Source organism: Leptodactylus fuscus, chromosome 8 (assembly GCF_031893055.1).
Source record: "Leptodactylus fuscus isolate aLepFus1 chromosome 8, aLepFus1.hap2, whole genome shotgun sequence".
Classification (NCBI taxonomy): domain Eukaryota; kingdom Metazoa; phylum Chordata; class Amphibia; order Anura; family Leptodactylidae; genus Leptodactylus; species Leptodactylus fuscus.
Genome location: NC_134272.1, coordinates 89,992,888 through 90,019,956, shown reverse-complemented (window position 1 = coordinate 90,019,956; position 27,069 = coordinate 89,992,888). Strand labels below are relative to the sequence as shown.

Here is a 27,069-nt window from a genome sequence, read left to right as displayed (position 1 = left end):
AACAGCTTTTTTTGTTGCAGATTTTGCTGCAGGTTTTTTGAGCCAAACCGATAATGGGAATGTGGAATCTAGAAGACGTTCTTATACTTCTCCCTCCTCCTCAGTCCACTCCTGGCTTTGGTGCTTAACAAACAGCAAAATCTGCAACAAAAAAGTTGCGTTTTTGCAACGTGGAGCCTCGGCCTTAACGAGAAGCTAAAAATAACATCTAGCACTTCGCACCTGAAAGTTGTTCTAGAAAAACCGGTTTGTGAAAATCGCTACGAACGTATGACGGCATCACAGGAGCGGCCATTGATATATTGAGACACGGTAACGCGGAATGACTCATGATATATAACATTCTATAATCTGCAACATCTCAACCTCTCGTCTGCCGATATCTATGCCATTCAGGAGTCAGGGACAGCTGGGTGGCCACATAAATACATATATCCGCTCTCCATCCCCCAACTACCAGCTGAGCTTGTGCTAATAGGAAGAAGCACATTGTACAGTGTTATGGAATATGTTGGTGCTATATAAATAAAATGTTCAATAGAGAGAATAGCTAAGGTATAATCAATGGTTATAGCTGTGACTTGATGGAGCAGAGCTGCAGTGTAAAGCATTGTAGAAGGGATAGAGATCTTACACAAAACGCATGCAGAGTCTGATGCATTAAAAAGCCAACTTTATTTACAAATTAACCCCTTACACCGGGTACGCTCAATGTAACATTCTCCGTCTATGCTTACCGATATCAGACCAGGTTCATACATTACTAGATATTGTTCACACAGTGCATAAGCAAAGCCTTTCACACTCTGCAAATTGTGCAATTTCTGGTATTTGCAGTGCATTTACTAGACTGAATCCTCCCTGCATGGACTGGACCGCACCAGAACAACACCCTGTGTGAACCCGGCCTTGTAGACTGATAGCTCAGCAGCAGTGCAAGTCTTAAAGGGCCACTAACCCAAAAAACAGCACCTTAGACTAGTGCGGGTGTGTTCTGAGGTCAGTCACTGAGGGCAGGGAAGTTTGTGAACCCTCCTAGAGCCCTACACTAGGCCTCTCCCCAGCCTGAAGCGGCCGATAACAGAACAAAGGATTTATCTCTATGTCCCATGTAAAGAGATACAAAACTTGAATTCTATTGCGTCTCCATATACACGACATCATTGGATACAAAGTAACAGAAAGTATCAGTCGTCCGATAGCGAGGAGCGGGGGCTAATATGTAGCGGTTTCCTTGCAGGCCGCCTCTATATACAGGACTAGCGGGGGTCCTCCTATAATATAATACAGTGATGATATAGAATAAATGGCACTTACAAAAAATATATGAATATACATCAGTGATGCTTGACCTATACAGAGGAGAACGCCGGAGGAGCAGATCACAACCAGCAGAGGGCGCCACTTTGTAAAGTCGCACGCCTGAGATGCGCCAGTTTAGGGGAAAAAAAAGTGTAAAGCGGATGTACGGTGCACGAGGGCGGAGTCTAGGTAACCCTTCAACAGTGAGGAAGACCCTCCCCTTAGGTTAATGGGGTACTCTGGCCAGAAGCACTGCAAAAATCGATGCAGGTCCAAATGGTCAGACCGCCACCGATCAGGGGACCTTTAGGATAGGTCATCAATTGAGGATCAGCAGAGGTCCAATACCCAGCCCCCCCACCAATCAGCTGTTTGAAGAGGTCGCGGCCTCTTCATTGCTTACCAAGCACACCGCCATACATTGTATAGTGGCTGTGCTTGGTATTGCAGCTCAGCCCTATTTACTTGAATGGGAATAAGCTGTGAACAGGTCATGTGACCAACAAACGTGACATCACATGGCCTAAGAATCAGCCGATCTGCAGGGGTCCTGGGTGTCAGACCCCCCTTCAATTGATGACCTATCAAAAAGAAAAGGGCACCAATGGATAAGTCCTAGAAAGCCTCATTAATGTTCCATAAATAGACACTGGGCGACCTGGCTGACAACCACTGTAGGACTTGTCATGGCCGCCATTCTGGTTGTCATACAGTCGCGCCTCTTATTGCAGGGGCCCCTGAAAACCTTTCTGTTCTGGGGCCCATGACCGGAATACAAAGAGAAAAAAAAAAAATAGTTGTGATCCTTAGAAAAATAAGATGCCCACAAGGGCCAACAAAGAGCTGCGGCCGCCGTGAGCCCGGGGAATCGGGGTCTTCTACGTCCTGCTCCCCACAATCTGCAGCAGGTTGATGAATATGTAGACGATGTCGGTGTAGATCTTCATAGCCCCGTAGACGTATTCCTCGGGGTGGATGGTGTGCTTCCGATTACCGATCACCAGTTGGGTGTCGTAGGCCAGGAACTGTCAGGGGGGAGGAGTAAAAGAAATTAGCATGGCGGGAAATTATTTGTCACACCACAATCAGAGGAGAGGCTTTCAGTGTTCTCCGGGGGGTCGCACTTATTTTAGGTTCTTACAGAGGTGTCAGGGGCGGCTGAGAACCTTTGAGAAGAAGAGTGGTCACCCAGCTTTCCGCAGACTTCACTCAGAAAAGGATGAACACGGTGACGCCCATGAGATCACTGAGGACTCCCAATGGAGGAAAAGGTTAAAAGTGACTAATCCTTGTAGTAATCCCATGACGGGGCTGTGACTCAGGGGTGGCGCCATGTCACCATAGAAAGTAACAAGAATACTAACCAGAGTAAAGACGACCGCCCCGATAGCTGCGTACAGCATATGTAGCCAATATATCTGCAAGAGACAGGGAAACACATGGTTAGTCCACTACTACAACTCTCACCATCTCCATTACTGTCCTGCTCTGCTATCAGATCATCTGATATATAGGATAAGGTCCCTGGCTGCTTTCTTCCAGAACAGCGCCATTCCTGTCCACAGGTCATGTCTGGTATTGCAGCACAACCCTATTTATTTCATTAGCACTGAGCTGCAATACCAGACACAACCTATGAGCAGATGGGGCGCTGTTTCTAGAAGAGAGTAGTCGTGTTCTTCTAAGCCATAAAATCCCATAAGGGTTAAAGTTAAAACTTATTGGTAATGTTGGTGTAGTCCTCATCTAGGAGGGAAGTGATGACACGAAAACATTGCGGGCAACAGGGTCAGCAAGTCACGACAAGAAGTGGAAATCTGTACATTCAAGTCTTCAAGTTTCCAGTCTATATACACACAAACTAGAGTCCCGAACCCCAAGGTGACACCTGCCATAACCGTGACTTGCGTAATCTTATGACTTGTCCTTCTTGGTGTTTCACTTTAGTGTATTTTTGTATATCATAAAGGAAAGACTTTTTGTTGCCATTCCCTACGTGCGCAGCAGGTGGCAGCGCTCATACACAATACTATATAGGGGGTTTTTTTTCCACTTATTACAAATATTGCCTCGTACAAACCCTGTGAACGTTCATGACCCAGGCGAGCTTCCTGTTTGTACGTACAACCTGCGAGCACGACTAGCGAGCTTCTCCGAGATGCCATTAGCGAGGCCCCCGGGGACCAATCAGTAGATCCCAGAGAAGCTTATTAGTGCAGAAGCCGAGCCGCAAACAGATCACAGCGACAAACCAAGTCACCGTCCCTCCGTCTTTGCACCATATTTAGATTCTCAGTCTTTTATTTTTTCCATACTCACGTATTTAAACGCCAACACGATGGCGGTGACGATGCCCGTGATGAAGAGGACGATTCCCAGCACAGAGAAGAGTCCAGCACAGGAGGTGAAGTCGACCTGTCGGAGGGTCACACAAGAGAAAATAAAAATAGGGTCAGTGCTATGTCCACAGTGCACAAAAAACAGCGCCACACCTGTGCATGTGAATGATATTGCTCTGTAATACCACATACAACCTGCGGACACCTGTGGCGCTGTTCCTGGAAGAACATAGCCATCCCTTTAAGGAGGACCCCAAATCAAGTCTTACCTTAGTCTGAAAACAAAAGACGGTCACAGCAATGGTGACGATCGCGGTGATCCCCAGGCAGATCAGCACGGCCTTGGAAGAGTAAAAACTGAAAAAAAAAACACACAATAAACCCATTGCCAAAAATTCCAATGTCCGTTATACAAACAATTCAGAAAACCGGCACATGAAATAGAAATGGAGGTTTATGTTGCACTGACCACGGATACAATTATAGCAACATTTTGTGGCCCCTAATAATACAGTGTATCACAGTCTGTGCGCCCTGTTGTATAGCGGTAGGTGTTTCCTGGAAGCAGATAGACACACAATGACTGCGCCTGCGGTGACTGAGGTGCGAGACGACTTCTCATCTTTGTAGGTCATCACCTCTGTACTATAGAGATCCTCATCTTATAGAAGGCGACATCAGATCGTTCACACTAAGAATAGACACTACCTAAAGGATTCTGCAGGTGGGAGACTAGTGATGTCATTTAGAGGGTGGGGTTATATGTAGAGGAATGATGATGTCAGATTGTAGGGGGCGGATCCTAAAGGGCAGTAGGCTGGTGATGTCATTGGAGCAGATGACATCACTTACCCTGAATTTATGTATCAACTAATTTTGAAAAATGCAAAAGATAATCTGTCGTTATATCCGGTAGCAACCAATTCACATCAATACTAGAGAAGACAACTGCGCTGTAACTGTATGTGGACAACCCCAGAGATCACCACCATTATCTATCCGAGTATAATAGCAACACGTTACTTACCTAGCAATTGTCCCAGTCATGAAAGACATGGCGAGCGTCTGCGGAAAGAGAATATATCATTATATACAATGTGCGTGATCTGAATGGTGGAGACGCGGCAGCGGGATCATCTGCTGTACTACAGGATGGGGGGCAAGAGGCAAGATGGCGGTAGGGCAAGTCCAGACTGCAGGTGAGCTTAGGGTAGGAGGGTCGGCCATAATAACCACTGCCTATGTGTGGACTTGTTTCTGTCTTTGGCGGCGATCGCTCCGGGGCCCCATGGTTACTTGTTGGGCTCCTGCTTTACTTTTTTCACCACAGACATAACTATGAATAGAGACAGAAATACTCACAAATATACTCAGGAGAATTATGTTCCATGGGAAGCGTCTCCTGCAAGTGAGAAATGAAAGACATTTAGTAAAGCGCCCCCCAGTGGTGAGGTATCGTCTAGAATCTAGATATAGTATAATACTAGCATGTGCCCGCACCCATGCCCCTCCTTCCCTTGTGGTGCAACTGCAGCCGCCCGCTTGCTGGCTTCCCTAACTCCCCGCGGCATTGGCCCCCACCAATTACCCCTTCCTTGGAGGCCCCCCAAACAACCACCACCCCAAACTCCCCCCAGCACCCCCCAACCCCCTCATCCCCTCCAAACCCCCCACGCCACCAACAAACCCCTCAACAAACCTACCCCTACATCACGTGTGGGCACTGCTACATCACAGCCTATGCCACGCAGCACAACCAGACGCATCCCAGGCTGAGCAGCACCCGCTCCTGGTGAACTCACCAAAGAAGTATAGGCGATCCAGTTCTGTTGCAGCCGCTAAGTATGCCGGCATATGCAGTCCTTGGCCAAGCGTGTGCTTGCGCGGCCGCAAGCTAAGCCAGCACGTGCGATCCTACATGTGTGTCGGCTGGCTATTAGCAAAGCCTGACTGTGCGCTGCACAGCCGAACGTGTGCCGAGACGCCATCGTGTTCAGCTTGCAGTCCGGCTGATAGCTCCGCCCACACAGTCGGCCCAGCCAATCGGGGAACGGCTCAAAGATCTGGGATGACGTCATCTCAGGTCCTTGAGTGTAGCCCGTCCGGCAAATTTGCGTTAGCGGTGGCAAAGTGCGGGCGTGCAGGGGGCTACTATGTAGCCTATGTTTCAAACCGGGACCCAATGTATATGTGTGTAAAATTCCAGCCAAATCCATGCGGCCGTTTTGCCGTAATTGAGGAACAAACATCCAAACCCATATTAGTAGGATTAGTAGGATTTAGTACAATGTTAGAGGACTCACCTTGGCCCCTGACAGCAGGCAAGAACCATGTACGAAACAAAGAACACAGCACTGTAAAGTAGAGAAGACACATCAGTCACATATGAGACATGTCACTGGGGTATACAAAGGACAAGGTGATGGGCACTTATATATATACTCACTAGGATGCATAGTATATAGCTGGATTCCTCCTGACAAATGTGTACACCGGCTCCCTGCACAAGGCACATACACAACAGTCATACACAGGGAGAAATTTGGCTGCAGCTTATAAAGTATCGCTATATTGTGCATCGCTGTACACAGAATAGATCACTCAGCAGACCCTGCCCAAGGGCCACAACGTAACTCACACCTAATGTATAATGGCCACATTCATAGGAACCAAATAACAGGGATTGTGCTGGTTTATATCACTAAAGCACAATCATCATATCATGAAAGGTTCTGCCATTTTCGAGGTGACTATGGGGCAGATTTACTAAGTGGCTAAAAATTAGGGCAAACTTAGGTAGTGTTAAACTGCGCCAGATTTATCAGTGTCTGATACTACTGGATACATCAGAAAAATGCAGCAACATTTGGCCCCACCCCTTTCCCCTAAGCCACACCCTTTACTAAAAAGATTTTTAAAAACACTCGATAAATGTGGCACAATGCAAGTTACAGTATTTTGGTGCAGATCACTACAGAATTTTCCGCATTTGGCATCACGAATCTCCCCCATTGTATTTCGTTCCAATTTTCCAGATTTCCGCTTGCTGTCAGTGAATGCTACAACCTAAAGTGGAGAACCAGCACAAATCTAAGTGGAATATGGAGAAGAATTTGAGCGGACAGTCGGCTACAATAGTATCTAGTCTAGTTGCAGCACAATCCATCTCACAACCCGATACATTTTAGAAAATTATTAGCGCACATGAAATGTAAGAATCTGGAATTCTGCTTTTTTTAGGATTGTAACAAACCCTCAGCTGTGAAGAGGATGGACAGATCTATAACACGCCCGGGTACATGAAACCTAATAGACACAGCGATGACAATCATATGAATCAATACTGAAGCGGAACAGCGTCCTGCGGGAAGATGATGGAGAATGGCGTATGGCAATATGACATCTCTGATACAAGATAAAACCTACACAAAGGTGAAGATAGCTACAATTCCCACTGTGACCAACAACTGCACCGCTATGATGGCGTAAACCTGAAAAACATGGACATGAAGTTTGTGTCAATGACTTAGCATGGAAGAAGTGAGCAATGAAAGTGAGCAAATAATCTCGATACAAAATATCCACCGGTTATGTGTCTCCATGGTAGAAGACTACAAACAACCCCGCGTAGTCTGATCCCGCAGTCATTTATTACTTTACCTTCATTGCCTGTTCTTCTAGATAATCTCCAGACAATAGAAGACGATGAAGGCAGGGTCAGACTGCATAGGCTTCGTTTGTCTGTATATGAATTGTATAAATAATACCGTACCCATCTTCTCTTCTCATTAAGACTCACCTTACGGATGAATGCGTGCCGCACGGCTTTGTCATCCCAAGAACCAAACTGCCCTTCCCCATCTGTTGTGTTGTATATACCGGAATCACCTGCGAGATTGCAAAACGTCTTAGAATTGGTCACAAACTTACTTGGGGTCTTCTAATAGTAGCCAGCAAGTCAGTTTCCCGTGCCCACACCACCACTGGTACCCCAATCTGCAAAACTGGGCCAAGAAGAACCAACCCAAAAGGAGCAAACACCCACAGGTTATCAGCACTGACCTGGGTTGAGTGGGATATTCGGAAGCATTGGCATCACCGGCTTGGGGGGCTCATTATGTCCAGGTTCTGGATAACCCCCAGGTTGCCCAGGCTGAGGTTGTGGGTAGAACCCACCAGGTTGTCCATAGGGGGGAGGATAGCCACCAGGTTGTGGGTAGCCACTGGGAGGGTATCCACCAGGCTGAGGGTATCCACCAGGTTGAGGGTATCCACCAGGGTTATTTAATGGGTCTCGATCATTATATGGCGGAGGGGCGCTGGGATAAGACATGGCTGCCGGTCAACCACTAAACAAGACTTAATGCCTAAAGGGATAAAGAATAGAACAAAATTATACAACTTCATCTCACGACATTGCGTTAGATATAGGAAAATCTTTGAGATCTATAACACCCAAGACCCAAAATATAGAGTACCAGTGGGGGGGAGGCTGACCCAGATGGAGAACATATGATTGCAAGAACACAAGGACCCACCAACCTATGTACACCACTGCCTGAACATGAATCCACTACAATCACTAGAGCTTTGAGACTTGCAGGAGTTCCCCTTTAGCTTGGAAATCCTCAGTTTTCCTATTCAATGCAGGGCTCCATGATCTTGTAGAAAAGAGACAACTAGAGATGAGCGAACAGTGAAATATTCGAGATTCTATATTCGTTTTGAGTAGAGCCTCAATATTCGACTACTCGATCGAATATCGAATCCCATTATAGTCTATGGGAAAAAATGCTCGTTACAGGGGAAACCACTATTCTACTAAAGGAGAGTCACCAAGTCCACGAGTAGCAGGAGGACAGTGTTTAGGAGGAGCGCTGTGTAGTTGAAGTGCTTGGACCCCATAGACTATAACGGGTCCGTGTGCTTGCCGCGCACTGCCTGCAGGAATGATTTGTGCGGGCAGTGCGCGGCAAGCACACGGACCCCATTATAATCTAAGGGGTCGTGCGCTTTAACTGCACAACGCTTGCAAGGGGAGGGGGGGTCCTCTTGCGGACTCCTTCCGGACAGGAGGCAAGCGCTAATGTGAACCAGCCCTAAAAGCAAAGTGGAAGGAGTAGGACACGGTGCGGGGAGAATGATAGACCCGCACGATGGTATTGCGGCATCCCTCCTGCAGAACCAGCGCTGATTGGCGGAATCCTGTGTAACAGTGTACAGTATTCAGCCAATCAACGCCGGTTCTGCAGGAGGCTCGTCTTTGACAAGGCGGAGTCTAAGATCGGTCCACAATGGAGACTGCTCTAATGTTAAATAGGCCGTCTTCATTGTGGTCCGATCTTAGACTCTGCAGACCCAGCGTTGATTGGCTGAATGCTGCACACTGTGTAGCATTCGGCCAATCAACGCTGGTTCTGGATCGAATCTTTACTGCGAATAGCGAGTAGTATTCGATCGAGTACGAGTATTTTGAATACCATAGTATCTGATCGAATACCTACTCGATGGAATACTACTCGCTCATCTCTAGAGACAACCAAATGTTATACCATTGTAGTGGCTTCCATTATAGTAATCGGTGTAGGTTCAGGATCTGGGTCACGTCATTGACATGTCAGAACCAGGGGTATCGCTATAGGGGCAGGAACGCCAGGGCTCTGCGGAGGACTAATAGCTGCGTGCGCGGAAGACAACACCAGTATATAATGCTAGGCAGGCAGGGATATGGCAGAGCCTTGGCCTTGGAGCACCAATTTTCATCTGGGGTCAGAGGGACTATAATAGAGATCCATGACTTATACTACAGAATAGAGTGTAAACATATAAAGCGAATACGCTACCCCGCAAAACACGGACAATGAATAATAATATTACCCTCATCAATCATACTAAGAAAAACGACATTACTAATATCACACAAAGGACACAGCGGGAACAAGTGACCTGCGTCATCGCCGACTTTATAGAGGGTGTGGAGAGTTTTGCAATGTTCTTATTGCATCTAAAATGAGGCAGAAAGGAATTTCAAGTATAAAAAAATCTCCTTCCGTTTTGTGTATACAGTTCTCATGTGACTCCATGGTTACAGACTACAGATAACTGTGTGTAGTCTGACCGGAGATGATGGGGCTGATGGAAGAGAGGAACCATGACTATATGTGATCAGGGTGACTGGGTCACTTTGGGTGTCACTAAGAAAGTTTAGGACAACGCACATTATAATGACCGCTCACCATTGCATCATTAATATGCGCAGGAGGTCACCATAAGGAGTGTCCAAGACAAGCTCAGCCCTGCTACATCTGTATATAGATTCCTCCATAGGATTCTGCGTCGTGTTACAGATGAGTAGCTGGGCCGTGCTGCCCCCTAGTGCACATCTTTAGAGGGCTGGATATGGCAGAGCACCAAGCGCAGGCTTTCTATGGAGACTGTTATATATAAACTGCCTGCAAGGAGTTAATGGAAAGAGATACGGGGCGACTGAGCGCGTGCAGAGATTACATTCAGCACCAATCCCATGTAAATCTGAGCGCAGGGAGTCCAGATGGCAGCACGCAACGCAGCGGAGTCACAACTGAGCAGCAAAACCTGCAGACGTGCTGAGCCTGTAGAGTAAGGGGTAGGGAACCTTCGGCTCTCCAGCTGCTGTGAAACTACAACTCCCAGCATGCTCCATTCACTTCCATGGAAGCTCCAAGAACAGCAGAGCCAGTATGCATGCTGGGAGTTGTAGTTTTGCAACAGCTGGAGAGCCAAGGTTCCCTACCCCCGCTGTAGAGTAAGGGGTAGGAGACGCAGCCTAGACCGGGCCCCGGGGGCAGAGACGTATGGAGGGATTCCACTGATTCATTGTATGGCAGATGTGGCTGCTTCATATAGTCCTGTGAGATTGTAAAAAATATTCCTGTAGCCCAAATAAATCCATCTGGGACTAGGAGACACGGTCAGAAGATCCAGCAACGTGAAAATGGTCCCTACGCAATGGCTTTACTTACATGGCCACCATGGGAAGAGGTTTGCCCACTGGACTCTCTCCACTGAACCTTCCACAGAGGAGCCATGATACCCACCAAAAAGGAGCCCTCTGCTTATAAAACCCACCAAGGAAGCAAAAACTGACCATTGGGAGGAAGTCTCTGACCACAAGGCCCACAAAGGAGGAACCTCCTGGCTAGTAGGGCCACCAAAGGGGAAATATCTAACTACAAGGGAAGTGGAGGGGGCCACGAGGTCCACAAAGAAGAGGAACCTCTGCCCACAGCCAATGAAAAGAGGAAGTGTCTGCCCACGAGGTTCTCCAAGGAAGTACTTTCTGACCACCAGGGCCACTGAAGGGAGATATCTACCCATAGGGAGGAAGTCTCTGCCCACAAGGCCCTCAAAGAAGAAACCTTGTGGCTAGCAGGGCCACCAGAGGGGAAAAACTTAACCACAGGACAAGGGGGGGGGGGGTGTCTGCCAACAAGGTCAAAGGAAATCTAACCACAGGAAGGAACTCTCTGCCCATGACAACCTTCAGAGAGGGCACCATAGGGAAGACATAGAACCACAAGGAGGGTCTCTCTGCCCACTAGGCCTAACAAGTACAAGCCAAATGGAGATAGCAAATCTCTCTAACCCTGGTCCGCCAGGGACCCGCAGCCTCTCTCTCTCCACTAGGGACTGTCCCTATGTGCTGGTAGTACGTTCATGTACTATACCCTCAGCATGGCGCCATTATATGGGCAGACGGAGGAGACTCTCCGAGTCTGATATGTCAGAGATATGCTGAGGTCGGCTCCTCCCAAAGCCCCAGAGACAAACATTATGTCATTAAATTTTCAATAAGCCGAATAATTGTTTCCGCTTCATCCTCATCAGAAAATCTGAACGTGCAGTGAAAAGCGGAGAAAGTGCAAGGGCCGCGTCATGTCGGTGGATACAAAGGTTTGGCCCCAACAGCTTCCTGTATGTGAGGAGAGTCAGGACTTACAAGGACACCTCCAAAGCTCGCCCTGCGCCCCCTGCAACAGTTACCAAAATATAAGGCTGCAACGTCCAACAAAAACGTACAGGATTAGAAAACAGGGCTCATTTCCTACAGAAACAGCCCCACACCTGGTAATTTCTGGTATTGCAACTCTACTAAGTTGAATGGGACTGAGCTGCAATGCTACACACAGCCAAAGGACAAGGGGGGCGCTCTGAGTTCAGCTTTAGATGTGAATGGAGAAGAAATCATCATGGAACTAGATAGGACACATTCTCCTCCACCTGTGTATAATTCCTCAGTGTTTAGTACATCACACCCGTACAGGTGTCAGTCTTTACTGCCCTGACATTTTATTCATAGACCACGTGTATGGTATTTGTCACATACTCAGCAGTTTCATGATGTCATGAGGAAGTAATGCCGGATCTGTAAATACAATCTCTCCCTGGATACGCTCACAGTAGTTCTCTGCCGCTACATATTCAGGAGGACTCGGAGTTACCCTTTATTTACTATTAGACTAACTAGAACGTAGTCAATGGAAAAACCTCAACTCCACGTAAAGGATCTGCCACGTTCTACAAGTGAAGCAAACATCTGCAGGCAATGCACAGTTATGGGGGGAGGGGGACATCTGCGGACATTATATTGTTATGGAGAGACATCTGCAGGCGACGCACTTGTTATGGGGGACATCTGCAGGCAACGCACTTGCTATGGGGGGACATCTGCAGGCGATGCACTTGTTATGGGGGGACATCTGCAGGCGACGCACTTGTTATGGGGGACATCTGCAGGCGACGCACTTGTTATGGGGGACATCTGCAGGCGACGCACTTGTTATGGGGGGACATCTGCAGGCGATGCACTTGTTATGGAGGGACATCTGCAGGCGACGCACTTGTTATGGGGGGGGACATCTTCAGGCGATGCACTTGTTATGGAGGGACATCTGCAGGTGACGCACTTGTTATGGGGGGACATCTGCAGGCGATGCACTTGTTATGGGGGGGACATCTGCAGGCGATGCACTTGTTATGGGGGGGACATCTGCAGGCGATGCACTTGTTATAGGGGGGCATCTTCAGGCGATGCACTTGTTATGAGGGGGGACATCTGCAGGTGACGCACTTGTTATGGGGGGACATCTACAGGCGATGCACTTGTTATAGGGGGACATCTGCAGGCAACGCACTTGTTATAGGGGGACATCTGCAGGTGACGCACTTGTTATGGGGGGACATCTGCAGGTGACGCACTTGTTATGGGGGGACATCTGCAGGCGACGCACTTGTTATGGAGAGACATCTGCAGGTGACGCACTTGTTATGGGGGGACATCTTCAGGCGATGCACTTGTTATGGGGGGACATCTGCAGGCAACGCACTTGTTATAGGGGGACATCTGCAGGTGACGCACTTGTTATGGGGGGACATCTACAGGCGATGCACTTGTTATAGGGGGACATCTGCAGGCGATGCACTTGTTATGGGGGGACATCTACAGGCGATGCACTTGTTATAGGGGGACATCTGCAGGCGATGCACTTGTTATGGGGGGACATCTACAGGCGATGCACTTGTTATAGGGGGACATCTGCAGGCGATGCACTTGTTATGGGGGGACATCTGCAGACGTTACACTTTTATGGAGAGGACATCTGTGGGCGGCACACACTTATGGGGAGGACTTCAGCGGATGACACACTTATGGGGACACTGCCATACAAGCACGTCCTCTCTCAGACAATCTGGCACTCCGAGGTGATCTGCTCCCGCACTCGGAGCGTCGTTCACCTTGTAACAGATTTGAGTTACATTGAGACGTCTCCTCCAGTCACATCCAAAGCAAAGCACAAAATCCTGCTGGAACATCCCTGGATAATATCCTGACACCACAGACATCTACGAGCTGTCACATGACTGCCCAACTCCACATCGCAGGCAGCTTTGAGTGTGAATAGAGAATAAAAGACAAAAATCAGAATCAACACAACAGAAACCAAAGATAGTAAAACTGGAGCCCGAACCTAAACAATATAAGAAGTGCATAATGGGGGCTGGGAGGGAGCGCAGGAAGCCCTGGGAGGAGCGCAGATGGTTCTGGTTTCCTTTCAGTTGAAATTAGATGAAAAATAACCAGAAATGTCAAGAACTGGTCAGAGGAATATTGTAGAAGTGATACTAGAGAGCGGCAACCAGCGAGCAAGAGGGTCAGACACCCAGCGAGAAGAGGAAGGAGCCACTAGAATATAAAAGGGAAATCCTAAAATATCCCAATATCATGTGAGCGCAGCTCTGGAGTATAATACAGGATAAGTAATGTAATGTATGTACACAGTGACTGCACCAGCAGAATAGTGAGCGCAGCTCTGGAGTATAATACAGGATAAGTAATGTAATGTATGTACACAGTGACTGTACCAGCAGAATAGTGAGCGCAGCTCTGGAGTATAATACAGGATAAGTAATGTAATGTATGTACACAGTGACTGTAGCAGCAGAATAGTGAGCGCAGCTCTGGAGTATAATACAGGATAAGTAATGTAATGTATGTACACAGTGACTGTAGCAGCAGAATAGTGAGCGCAGCTCTGGAGTATAATACAGGATAAGTAATGTAATGTATGTACACAGTGACTGTAGCAGCAGAATAGTGAGCGCAGCTCTGGAGTATAATACAGGATAAGTAATGTAATGTATGTACACAGTGACTGTAGCAGCAGAATAGTGAGCGCAGCTCTGAAGTATAATACAGGATAAGTAATGTAATGTATGTACACAGTGACTGTAGCAGCAGAATAGTGAGCGCAGCTCTGGAGTATAATACAGGATAAGTAATGTAATGTATGTACACAGTGACTGTACCAGCAGAATAGTGAGCGCAGCTCTGGAGTATAATACAGGATAAGTAATGTAATGTATGTACACAGTGACTGCACCAGCAGAATAGTGAGCGCAGCTCTGGAGTATAATACAGGATAAGTAATGTAATGTATGTACACAGTGACTGCACCAGCAGAATGTGAGCGCAGCTCTGGAGTATAATACAGGATAAGTAATGTAATGTATGTACACAGTGACTGTACCAGCAGAATAGTGAGCGCAGCTCTGCAGTATAATACAGGATAAGTAATGTAATGTATGTACACAGTGACTGCACCAGCAGAATAGTGAGCGCAGCTCTGGAGTATAATACAGGATAAGTAATGTAATGTATGTACACAGTGACTGCACCAGCAGAATAGTGAGCGCAGCTCTGGAGTATAATACAGGATAAGTAATGTAATGTATGTACACAGTGACTGTAGCAGCAGAATAGTGAGCGCAGCTCTGGGGTATAATACAGGATAAGTAATGTATGTACACAGTGACTGTACCAGCAGAATAGTGAGCGCAGCTCTGGAGTATAATACAGGATAAGTAATGTAATGTGTGTGCACAGTGACTGCACCAGCAGAATAGTGAGCGCAGCTCTGGAGTATAATATAGGAAAAGTAATGTAATGTATGTACACAGTGACTGTACCAGCAGAATAGTGAGCGCAGCTCTGGAGTATAATATAGGAAAAGTAATGTAATGTATGTACACAGTGACTGTACCAGCAGAATAGTGAGCGCAGCTCTGGAGTATAATACAGGATGGATATAGTGCATTTAGAAGGGGCTCTACTTTTATGTAGATATTCTATATGTAAATCATGATCTAACAGAGTTTGGCTCCGTTCCCACGGAGTAACGCGCCGCGCATTCAGACACGTATACACGTGTCAGAGTGTGAGCGCTCAAAACAGATCCCATTCACTTCAATGTGTGCCGGCTTACGGGCGCTACACATTGAAATCAATTGGCGGCTTTTTAACCCATTGATTTCAATGTGTAGCACGTGTGAGCCGGCACACATTGAAGGGAATGAGATATGTTTTGAGCGCTCACACTCTGACATGTATATGTGTCTGAATGCGCAGCGCGTTACTCCGTGGGAACTGAGCCTTTGGGTGGTGTAGTAGGGGGGTGCCCTGTACTAATCGGTATTGAGGTCAGCACCCAGTAGTTTAGGGTCGTGTTATTTAGTCTGGTTAAACACCCCTTTGCCTCATGACAGTGAAGCTTTTCATAGATTGGCTATTCATGGGTTAAGGCCTCATAAACATAATTATATTTTAATCAAACGCAAAGACAAGTTACACATTGTTGTACTATACACATAAGCAAACAACAGTACACAATGGGTCATGTCTGCGGTTGGCGCTGCCCTGGGCACTGACAGTTAATGCTCCCTTGATGCGCCTCTATGGTGATCATTTTGGATGTTTGTTCCTCAATCACGCAGAAATGGCTGAACAGATTTGGTTACCATTTGGCACATAGATAGTTTGTAACCTGGATTAACACATAGGCTACTCTTTATCGTGGTAAATGACACGGCTTCATGACTGTTATGAATTTATGTTCACATACTATATTACACTCTCAGCTATTTGCAGTTTGCTGATAAAGCCTGATCTGTTATCTCTCTATGTAAACACACAAATAACACTGAGTCCATTGTGTACAAATTGTGTACAATCATTTGCATATTATCTTATCTGCTCCAGTGCTGAGACACTGAGATGGGAAAACCCCTTTAATCCAAATTGGCAGTTTCCAAATGTTAAACAAGCCAGGAAAAAGAAAATCTAATTTGCTGCAAAATTCTCAAAAAATGGGAGCTATGAAGGAAGCCAGAAGTCACAGACTTATCCTCAAGCAGAGCTGAGGGGGATACAAGGAACAAGTTCAGCAGCAGCGCAGCGGTTGGTCGCTCTAAGATTCGGTGTCCCTATCATAACAATAATATACAGAGCACAGGCGCAGTAAGGTTTGTCATGGGGACGAGGGGTAAACAGGTTTTTCTTCTGGGCGATCTCCAACTGTGACTTCTAGTAACTGAAAACAGAAATAGTATATAATAAGTGATTTGTGTGAATAATTGAGTATTCAGTGTGTAAGCATGTGATCAGGGTGTGACGGCCAAATCATTCCAGGAATCCGCATTCTAAACAAACCCAAAAATTCTGACATCTCAAATATACACGAGACGAGAGATTGCAGCGTCACAGCATCTGCATCACAGCTAGTGAAAGTGCAGGGTGAGCGTGATCCTTGGCCATGATGAAGACCATGCATTCCTGTGCAGTCCCAGCCTAAAATAATAGGACAGTAAGACCTAGAATGTATGGCCACGTGACGTGGATCCAGTAGGTGGCGCTGCCTTGGCACCAGGCGTGTCCGCAATTTCATCTCTGTGCCCCATTATCTGGGAAGTCATTGGTTGGCGGCCAAGCTTGATGATCAAGTACAGCCATTTATAACCTCACCGATCGTGTGCTGAGGTGTGTGTATAGGTGCAGCATTTCTGCGGGTGGCGTCACACTCCGTACTGAGGAAATCCAGATACTTTGTTTCCAATTTTTATCATTTGCATCTCATTAACATGTCCCTCCGTCCTGAGAGTTCTGTCATTACATCACTTTCACTTCTTGGTTTTGCAATTCCAATGTTGAGGAGAAGATCACTGTGATACAGCACAACTTACATTTGTCAGGGCATGCTGGGAGTTGTAGTTACATTGCTGACGGATCTGTACCCAATGGGGCGTATTTATCAATAGAAGTCCAACATGGTTCTGCCTAGTTTTGCCTACTTTTGCGCCAACAATCGTATTTATGAACAGTAAGTCAGGAGGAACAGGAGTGGGCGCGGATTACGACTTTATGTCACTTTTATGAAATGGAAAAGAACAAATATGTTGCAAATTTTCTTGTACAAAGTAGATGGAGTTTAAAGTGGTGTAAAGTTATGTTTGTGTCTTTACACCCCCCCAGTACTCCCATCACTTTTATTGCAGAATGTTCTGGTTTATGTTACCTACAAACTGGAAGTGAAAGCCATGTCTATCAGGAACGTGCAGAGACTGGTACAGCCGTATACTGTATACAGCACTCCACAGCCAGCTCACAAATACTCCAAAAATACCACAGCCCCAGTATAGCAGCCCTGGCACCATACAGAAAGCACTCAGAACAATCCTCCTGGCAGGGCTCGCTCCATTCAGGGATTCTGGGAAGAGGTCTGCCTGTCCAGGACGTGTTTATATGTGTAGCAGCCGCACCGCACACCCTGTGACCGCACCTACGTGACTCAACAAGAAGCCTCTGTGCTCAGCTCCTCCGAGAAACCTCCCCTTGTATGAAGGAAACGAGGAACGAAAATGTTACAGTAACTGGATACAGAGCGGCGACTAACTACCGCGACCGAGAATCTCCACAATGTCACGGAACTGTCTATACCGTAACTAAGCAGGCACTTACTGGAACGTCTCCTTAAAGGGGATCCTCCAGTCTGAGGTCAAGGAAACATCAACATTGCGTAACATAAAGTTCTGCAACTTTCTAATAGACATTGGGGTAAATTCATTAAGACTAATGTCAGTCTTAATAAGGGGACCAAAAGGTTTATGAGGAGGCTCCGACCTCTTCGGAAATCCCTGCGCTAGAAAGGAAATCGCCGCTGGGCATGGACTGGTGCATCCACATCACACAGTTATGTGGCCCCATAGCAGCATCTGTCGCCCCCTTGGACATAAACCCAAAATGATTGGTGTCTGGTAATCTGACAACTAAGACAAATGAGAGTCCAGACAGAATAATTGTGGATTTTCCATGTGGAAATTGCTGAAAGACACCATTGCACCCCCTACAGGACATATGTAGCAGTACATGCTGGCCAGTGAAATGAATGGTCTATGTAATTTATGGACAGGACCACTGTGTTATCTGCTGCTCTCTCTATAGAGGGTCTTAAGATGGAGACCACCATCTATGGCAGCCATATGGCATTGAAGGATATGTGGATGGGTCGTAATTCAACAACCCCTGCATTATAGAATGTGACTTCATGCTAAATCCATCGTAGAATTACATTCGCTAGGAGTAGTATTACGCACATGGTTACTTGGCACCATATGGCGGTATATAATAATGGTATATGAAGCCAACATAACATGCTATAATATCCCGCAGCACCCTCAGGTAATATGAGGTCGAGTTCACACAAAGGCACAGACACAAATTATCACATTCAAAATATCTTACTAGAGATGGTCTGTGATATTCTTCTTAAAGCCAAAGCCCTAAGAAATAATCCAAGATCTGCTCCTGTGGGAAACTGCGATACCAAATATAAGCCGCAGATACTTGTGATATCACCAATACAAATCAATAGGAAACAATGTAACAGGGTCATAGGTTGTGGTAATAAAAGCGCAGGGAAATTGTGTCCTGTAAAGTTTATATTGTTGGAATGTTTGATGACGTTCCCTTCTTAGGACTCGAAGAACTACGTGAGGCGGATTCTGTAATGTTACCCGGCCAGAAGTCACCAAGAGCAGGAAACCAAGAAATAAACATTTACTTATACGATACTCGCATCTCACCGCTCATAGACTGTGTAGGAGGATGTTCCCACAGGTTCATCTAACATTACAATGAGGGGCTCCACAGTAATATCACAAGATACACACACGTGAGCAAAGAACAAGCAAAGCCCCGGGCACCAGAAAGGAGGAAGAAAGCTAAATTATATTCCAGACGTCTGTAAATAGAGCAAGATGGAGATTATATAAATGGTAAAGCCTGATGTACAGAAACACTCACTACGATATACAAGAATATAATAACTATAATACTGCCCCTATGTACAAGAATATAACTACTATAATACTACCTCCTATGTACAAGAATATAACTACTATAATACTACTCCTATATACAAGAATATAATAACTATAATACTGCTCCTATGTACAAGAATATAACTACTATAATACTACCTCCTATGTACAAGAATATAACTACCATAATACTACTCCTATGTACAAGAATATAATAACTATAATACTACCTCCTATGTACAAGAATATAACTACCATAATACTACTCCTATGTACAAGAATATAATAACTATAATACTACCTCCTATGTACAAGAATATAACTACTATAATACTACCTCCTATGTACAAGAATATAACTACTATAATACTGCCCCCTATGTACAAGAATATAACTACTATAATACTGCCCCCTATGTACAAGAATATAACTACTATAATACTGCTCCTATGTACAAGAATATAACTCCTATAATACTACTCCTATATACAAGAATATAACTACTATAATACTACTCCTATGTACAAGAATATAACTACTATAATACTACTCCTATGTACAAGAATATAACTCCTATAATACTACTCCTATGTACAAGAATATAACTACGATAATACTACTCCGATGTACAAGAATATAACTACTATAATACTACTCCTATGTACAAGAATATAACTACTATAATACTACTCCTATATACAAGAATATAACTACTATAATACTACTCCTATGTACAAGAATATAACTACTATAATACTACTCCTATATACAAGAATATAACTACTATAATACTACTCCTATGTACAAGAATATAACTACTATAATACTACTCCTATGTACAAGAATATAACTACTATAATACTGCCCCTATGTACAAGAATATAACTACTATAATACTGCTCTTATATACAAGAATATAACTACTATAATACTACCTCCTATGTACAAGAATATAACTACTATAATACTACACCTATGTACAAGAATATAACTACTATAATACTACCTCCTATGTACAAGAATATAACTACTATAATACTCCTCCTATGTACAATAATATAACTACTATAATACTACCTCCTATGTACAATAATATAACTACTATAATACTGCTCCTATGTACAAGAATATAACTACTATAATACTACCTCCTATGTACAAGAATATAACTACTATAATACTACTCCTATGTACAATAATATAACTACTATAATACTACCTCCTATGTACAATAATATAACTACTATAATACTACTCCTATGTACAAGAATATAACTACTATAATACTGCTCCTATGTACAAGAATATAACTACTATAATACTCCTCCTATGTACAAGAATATAACTACTATAATACTGCCCCCTATGTACAAGAATATAACTACTATAATACTGCCCCCTATGTACAAGAATATAACTACTATAATACTGCCCCCTATGTACAAGAATATAACTACTATAATACTGCCCCCTATGTACAAGAATATAACTACTATAATACTACTCCTATGTACAAGAATATAACTCCTATAATACTGCTCCTATGTACAAGAATATAACTACGATAATACTACTCCGATGTACAAGAATATAACTACTATAATACTACTCCTATGTACAAGAATATAACTACTATAATACTACTCCTATATACAAGAATATAACTACTATAATACTACTCCTATGTACAAGAATATATCTACTATAATACTACTCCTATATACAAGAATATAACTACTATAATACTACTCCTATGTACAAGAATATAACTACTATAATACTACTCCTATGTACAAGAATATAACTACTATAATACTGCCCCTATGTACAAGAATATAACTACTATAATACTGCTCTTATATACAAGAATATAACTACTATAATACTACCTCCTATGTACAAGAATATAACTACTATAATACTGCTCCTATGTACAAGAATATAACTACTATAATACTACCTCCTATGTACAAGAATATAACTACTATAATACTCCTCCTATGTACAATAATATAACTACTATAATACTACTCCTATGTACAAGAATATAACTACTATAATACTACTCCTATGTACAAGAATATAACTACTATAATACTGCTCCTATGTACAAGAATATAACTACTATAATACTACTCCTATGTACAAGAATATAACTACTATAATACTGCTCCTATGTACAAGAATATAACTACTATAATACTACTCCTATGTACAAGAATATAACTACTATAATACTACTCCTATGTATAAGAATATAACTACTATAATACTACTCCAATCACTTATTATGTAATGATTACCTATATACCCTATACAATGACATATTTAGTATCTGCTCTTACACTATTATACGAGGCTCAGCAGGTAATTCCATATAATGATATGTTACATAAGTGACACAGATATTTGGGTAATTCCCTGTACGCCATTTCCATAGTGATTAACACTGTAATTGGAGAATGGCGCTTTCACTTGTGTTCGTGGATGTGCCGCTCTTATATAAGGTGAGGGGCTACAAGTTGTGTTTGGTATCGCAGATCGCCCTCATTCACTTCAATTGAACTGTGCTGCAACCTGTGGACAGGTGTGGCTCTATTCCTGGAAGATAGAAGCCATGTTTGTCTAATCCTGGACATCTCCTTTAATTGATGCCATAATACGTTCTGTATCCGGCTCATTACCACTTAAGTACACAATGCGGGTACCAGATATCCAACAGTGTATACGGTAGATGTTCATGTGATAATGAGACAATTAATCCTGGGCCAATATATCTATAGTAACATGAAAACATACGACCTGGATCCAACAACAGCACCTGGATTCATTGGGCCGGTGTTCTCTTGAGCTCTGCTACATCTGTACATTACATCTCCTTCACCATAGACGGATTTGTGATACAGTTTGCAATATGATAAGACGGCAACAAAGTAACTTCTGATATTAAAATAGATACAAATCATCTGTTACTCTTGTTACTACCCGAAGCACCAGGACCCGGCTCTCTGCCGCCTCTTAAAGGGGAAGTTCACATCCTAAAATGTAATTTTCAGAATAATCCTATTAACCATCCGGATGGTCCCTACAGATCTCATGTCCCCACCTGTGTATAGATACGCTATACACACTGATGTCTGTATCATGTAAACAGACAGATGGGGCCCCCAGGATCAGTTCTTTGGGGCCATAATAAGAAGACACAGAGTAACTTTCTACACTTTTGGTTTACAGGGACCTGGTCGCTGAGAATGAACCTCCCCTGTAAGTGCGTTATCTTGCAGATGTATACTGTATACATAGAGTATATAGATAGGATCCAAAGTGTATGGAAACAGTATGTGAAGATGGGGGAAGGGACAAAGGGGCTCCGCCATTATAGATACAGCCCCCCCCCCCCCAGCTAGTTATAAACACAAACATAATCATACACAACAAGCGGATATGAGACCACTAATACAATACACAGACCCTCGCCCCAGGAGCTTACAATCCACAGATCATAGCAGCGCCCCTTGGTGGCAGCGCAGACCCCCTCCCCTCCTCCTCTGCCCACCTGCCACACTATTCAGAGTAAACACATTTCCATGTGACATCTTGAATCGCTCTTGTAGACACAATGATTATACCCCCAGCAGCCCCCAATAACCCCCCACCCCAGGGCTCCACATGCCCCTCTCTCACCTCCGCTTCTGCCGCAGCCTCCTGCCTGAGAATTTCTGGTCTGACCCGTCTACAAGAGAAGATTTGGGACTTGGGTGTGGATGGAAAAGACTTTACTCAACACTCCCTGCCCAACTACAAGTGCCAGATGGAAGATGTGTGACTATAGCGCCCTCTGCTAGGTCACTCTGGGTACTGCAGGTCCCATCGTTAACCCTTTACACACTGGAAGATGACTACATTAGGATAATGTAATGAGCCCTGCAGTGGAGACCTCTGTGTCCTACAGGGGTCACCAACCTTCACCACTGTAGCTGCTGTGACAACTCCAAGGACAGCGGAGTCAGTATGCATGCTGGGAGTTGTAGTTCCAAGAGTCAATGAAAGCAAAATCATGATGGGACCAATGTGTGCTATTACCTGGTGTGACACAGAGGATCCAAGACTACAGGAAGCCGGAGAGATGTCCAGGGCGCCATGCAAAGTGTATCCAAATAAGTCTGCAAATGATACACAAAATGCACCGCAAACAATGCGTCCTGTATGACCCAGTTCACATCTGTCTCACGCTTCCATCATAGGAGTAGAAGAAAATACCAGAAGCACTAATGGACTTATATTGACTATAATGGGGTCTGTAATGGGGACAAAAACTCCTAACATAGATGAGAACAGAGCCTTAGAGAAGTTATAACGGCACTACAATATGTCTGGCATGGTTTGGTATTACATGAAGAGACTCCGGCACTCCCACACGGCATACTGTTCATCCAGCTGATCTGTGGGGGTCCTCTGTGTCAGACCACATACTGATGACCTATCCTAAGGATAAGTCATCGATACATAAGTCCTAGAAGACTCCTATAGGCTGAGGTCCCATGTAGTGTCCACTACACGATGACTGTATAACGCAGCATTTTTTTTCTGCGGCTTTTACGCCATGTGGGACCCCGACCTTAAATTGTTGCCATTGATGAAGATGGTTTCCATTTACTCACCCAACTTTCCCAGATTCCTAAATGACTAACTTGCTTAGCTAATTGTAGTGAAATGAACATGAACACACGGCCACCTAGGAAAGCTGGGTGACCACCCCTGTGATGGCTGTAACAGCGCACCGTCACCAACACTATGTCCAATATCCGTCATGTTAGCTGTGCCTTGCTGTTCAGTGACCTGGGGAAGCTGGGTGACCACTACACTGCTTTCCCAGGAACAGATATAACTATGTTCTGATAGCAAAAAAGTAGGTATTTTTTGGAGACTAACGCTCCATTAAAGGGATGTGCAGTTTAGAAAACTCATTTTCATACACTGTATGAGGGACCTTAATAAATGGGGGGATAAGGATTCTCATCTCTTGGTTACAAAGATTGCCTTTGACTCAGGAGGACCTGTCCTGTAACACTTTGGAGGACCTGTCCTGTCCTGTAACACTTTGGAGGACCTGTCCTGTCCTGTAACACTTTGGAGGACCTGTCCTGTCCTGTAACACTTTGGAGGACCTGTCCTGTCCTGTAACACTTTGGAGGACCTGTCCTGTTACACTTTGGAGGACCTGTCCTGTCCTGTAACACTTTGGAGGACCTGTCCTGTCCTGTTACACTTTGGAGGACCTGTCCTGTCCTGTTACACTTTGGAGGACCTGTCCTGTCCTGTTACACTTTGGAGGACCTGTCCTGTCCTGTTACACTTTGGAGGACCTCACCTGTCCTGTTACACTTTGGAGGACCTGTCCTGTCCTGTTACACTTTGGAGGACCTCACCTGTCCTGTTACACTTTGGTGGACCTGTCCTGTCCTGTTACACCCTGCAGGACCTGTCCTGTACACAGACAACCCATTGAGATGAATAACTACTGCGTAATGCATCACTTCTCCTGTGGGGGCGCTCTTGGAAATCTGATCACTTATTGTGAGGTTTCCTCACAGGTTACAACTGATCACTTTGTGATCTCCTCATTATTAAGGGATCCTTCCAGCAAGTAGACATTGCACAAAGCGGAGGACCCCTTTAATCCCATATAAACCCCTCAGTAGTCTCCAGGAGGGGGATTTGATCCTGTGCAGTGATTTCTACTTTAGTCTATATATAGCAGGCTGTCCCTGAGCGGCTTAATCCTTGAAGTCTGGAGGATGATCGCTCCGAGCCCCCGGCAAATAATTACATGTCAAAGAAGAAAATCCCTGCAAGTTCCTGCACGACATCTGCAGCGAACATAGAACGAGCAGAGACGGCCGGAGCTCTGCGCCAAATTCCTGGAACGTATATATGGAGCACAATGGAAGGGCGCCCTGATGTGTGAGTCTGGAAAGTGCCATGTTATTTCAGGAGGGGGTGGAGGTAGAAAGGTTATCTCCACCAAACATGGAAATGATCCCGGGCCGAGGCTGGACGAGGAGAAGAACAGAATGTGGGAAAATTCAGGAAAATGTTTTGTTTGGCGCTTACAGTAATGTAACATGTCAGCGTGCAACGAGTGGTGGTCTCTATGGACACATCCAACTGCAGACTCCTCCCACAGCTACCACCCTCCTGCTTCCTGACGGTCTCCTTCCTCCATGACTCCGCCTCCTGGACCAACCAAACTGCTCAGTCCCCCAGGAGACATAACCTTGTTATATTGCCATGTATGGGGCTCTCTAAGGTGTCTGTTTTGCGGGGCCAGATGTGCTTTTTATTTTACCATTTTGGGGAATGTCTATGATTTTGATTTCTTTTTATCCAAATTTTTATAGGAAGTGAAACAGTAAAATAAAATGGTGGTTCATTGTAGAGCACTGAGGTTAGTAAGTACTAAAGAGATGGCAGCACTTACCCCGAACCCTGTAGTCTCGTCACACAGGTGGCGGACCCCGGCTGATCTTACATCGATGACCTATCCTAAATATAGGTCGCCAATTATGTAGCCTGGAAACCCCCTTTAATTCGCTGTTATCTCATTATACACAGTGGTTGGATATACTGTCATTTCATGCAGTGTCCACCAGGTGGCGCTCTTGTCATGGTGCAGAACATGATGGACATACTGTACAGGCCGCCATAGAAGCTTCCGAGACATCAGTAAAGTAATAAATCCCAGTATGGAGAACAGCGTATAGGAAATATCCAGGAGTGATGATGTCATAGAAATATAGTAAGAAACATCTGACACCACTACATTGTAAAACTGCACAATACCGAAGGATCTAATGTGTATATATATGTATAATGGGATAATCCTATCCTACTAATACAGTGTTGGCCAAAAGTATTGCCCCCCCCTGCAATTCTGTCAGATAATACTCATGGTCTTCCAGATAATGATTGCAATCACAAATTCTTTGGTATTATTATCTTCATTTAATTTGTCTTCAATGGAAAACCACAAAAAGAATTGTCAAAAAGCCAAATTGGATATAATTCCACAGCAAACAGAAAAAAGGGGGTGGACAAAAGTATTGGCACTGTTTGAAAAATCATGTGATGCTTCTCTAATTTGTGTAATTAACAGCACCTGTTACTTCCCTGAGGCACCTAACAGGTGGTGGCAATAAGTAAATCACACTTGCAGCCAGTTGAAATGGATTAAAGTTGACTCCACCTCTGTCCTGTGTCCTTGTGTGACCACATTGAGCATGGAGAAAAGAAAGAAGACCAAAGAACTGTCTGAGGACTTGAGAAGCAAAATAGTGAGGAAGCCTGAGCAATCTCAAGGCTACAAGTCCATCTCCAAACACCTGAATGTTCCTGTGTCTACCGTGCGCAGTGTCAGTAAGAAGTGTAAAGCCCATGGCCCTGTGGCTAACCTCCCTAGATGTGGACGCAAAAGGAAAATTAATAATAATAATAACAACAATAATAATAATTTATTTTTTATTTATATCAATCATGCAAAAACGGCTGAACGGATTTGGATGAGATTCGCCACATAGATAGTCTGTAACCTCGATTAACACAATGGATACTTTGTATCCTGGTAATGACATGGCCTCGCGACTGTTATGAATTTATGTTCACATACTTATACTTACTATTACACTGCTCTTGAAGCAGCCTTATCTCAGGTTCTGATAAAGCCAGGTCTGTTATCTCT

General features: G+C 44.6%; 1 protein-coding gene across 1 annotated transcript; it reads right to left on the bottom strand.

The window, feature by feature from the left end:
- Positions 1–656: 656 nt before the first annotated feature.
- TMBIM1 (transmembrane BAX inhibitor motif containing 1) lies at positions 657–23,135 on the bottom strand. The gene is made up of 12 exons (XM_075284646.1): positions 23,016–23,135; positions 7,704–8,008; positions 7,441–7,529; positions 7,068–7,132; positions 6,088–6,141; positions 5,945–5,995; positions 5,004–5,043; positions 4,669–4,706; positions 3,911–3,998; positions 3,622–3,717; positions 2,667–2,720; positions 657–2,327 (listed from the first exon to the last, which is right to left on the bottom strand). The coding sequence occupies exons 2-12, from the start codon at positions 7,972–7,974 to the stop codon at positions 2,181–2,183; spliced, it is 993 nt and encodes a 330-aa protein (XP_075140747.1). The 5' UTR covers positions 7,975–8,008; positions 23,016–23,135; the 3' UTR covers positions 657–2,180.
- Between the last annotated feature and the right edge of the window lie 3,934 nt (positions 23,136–27,069).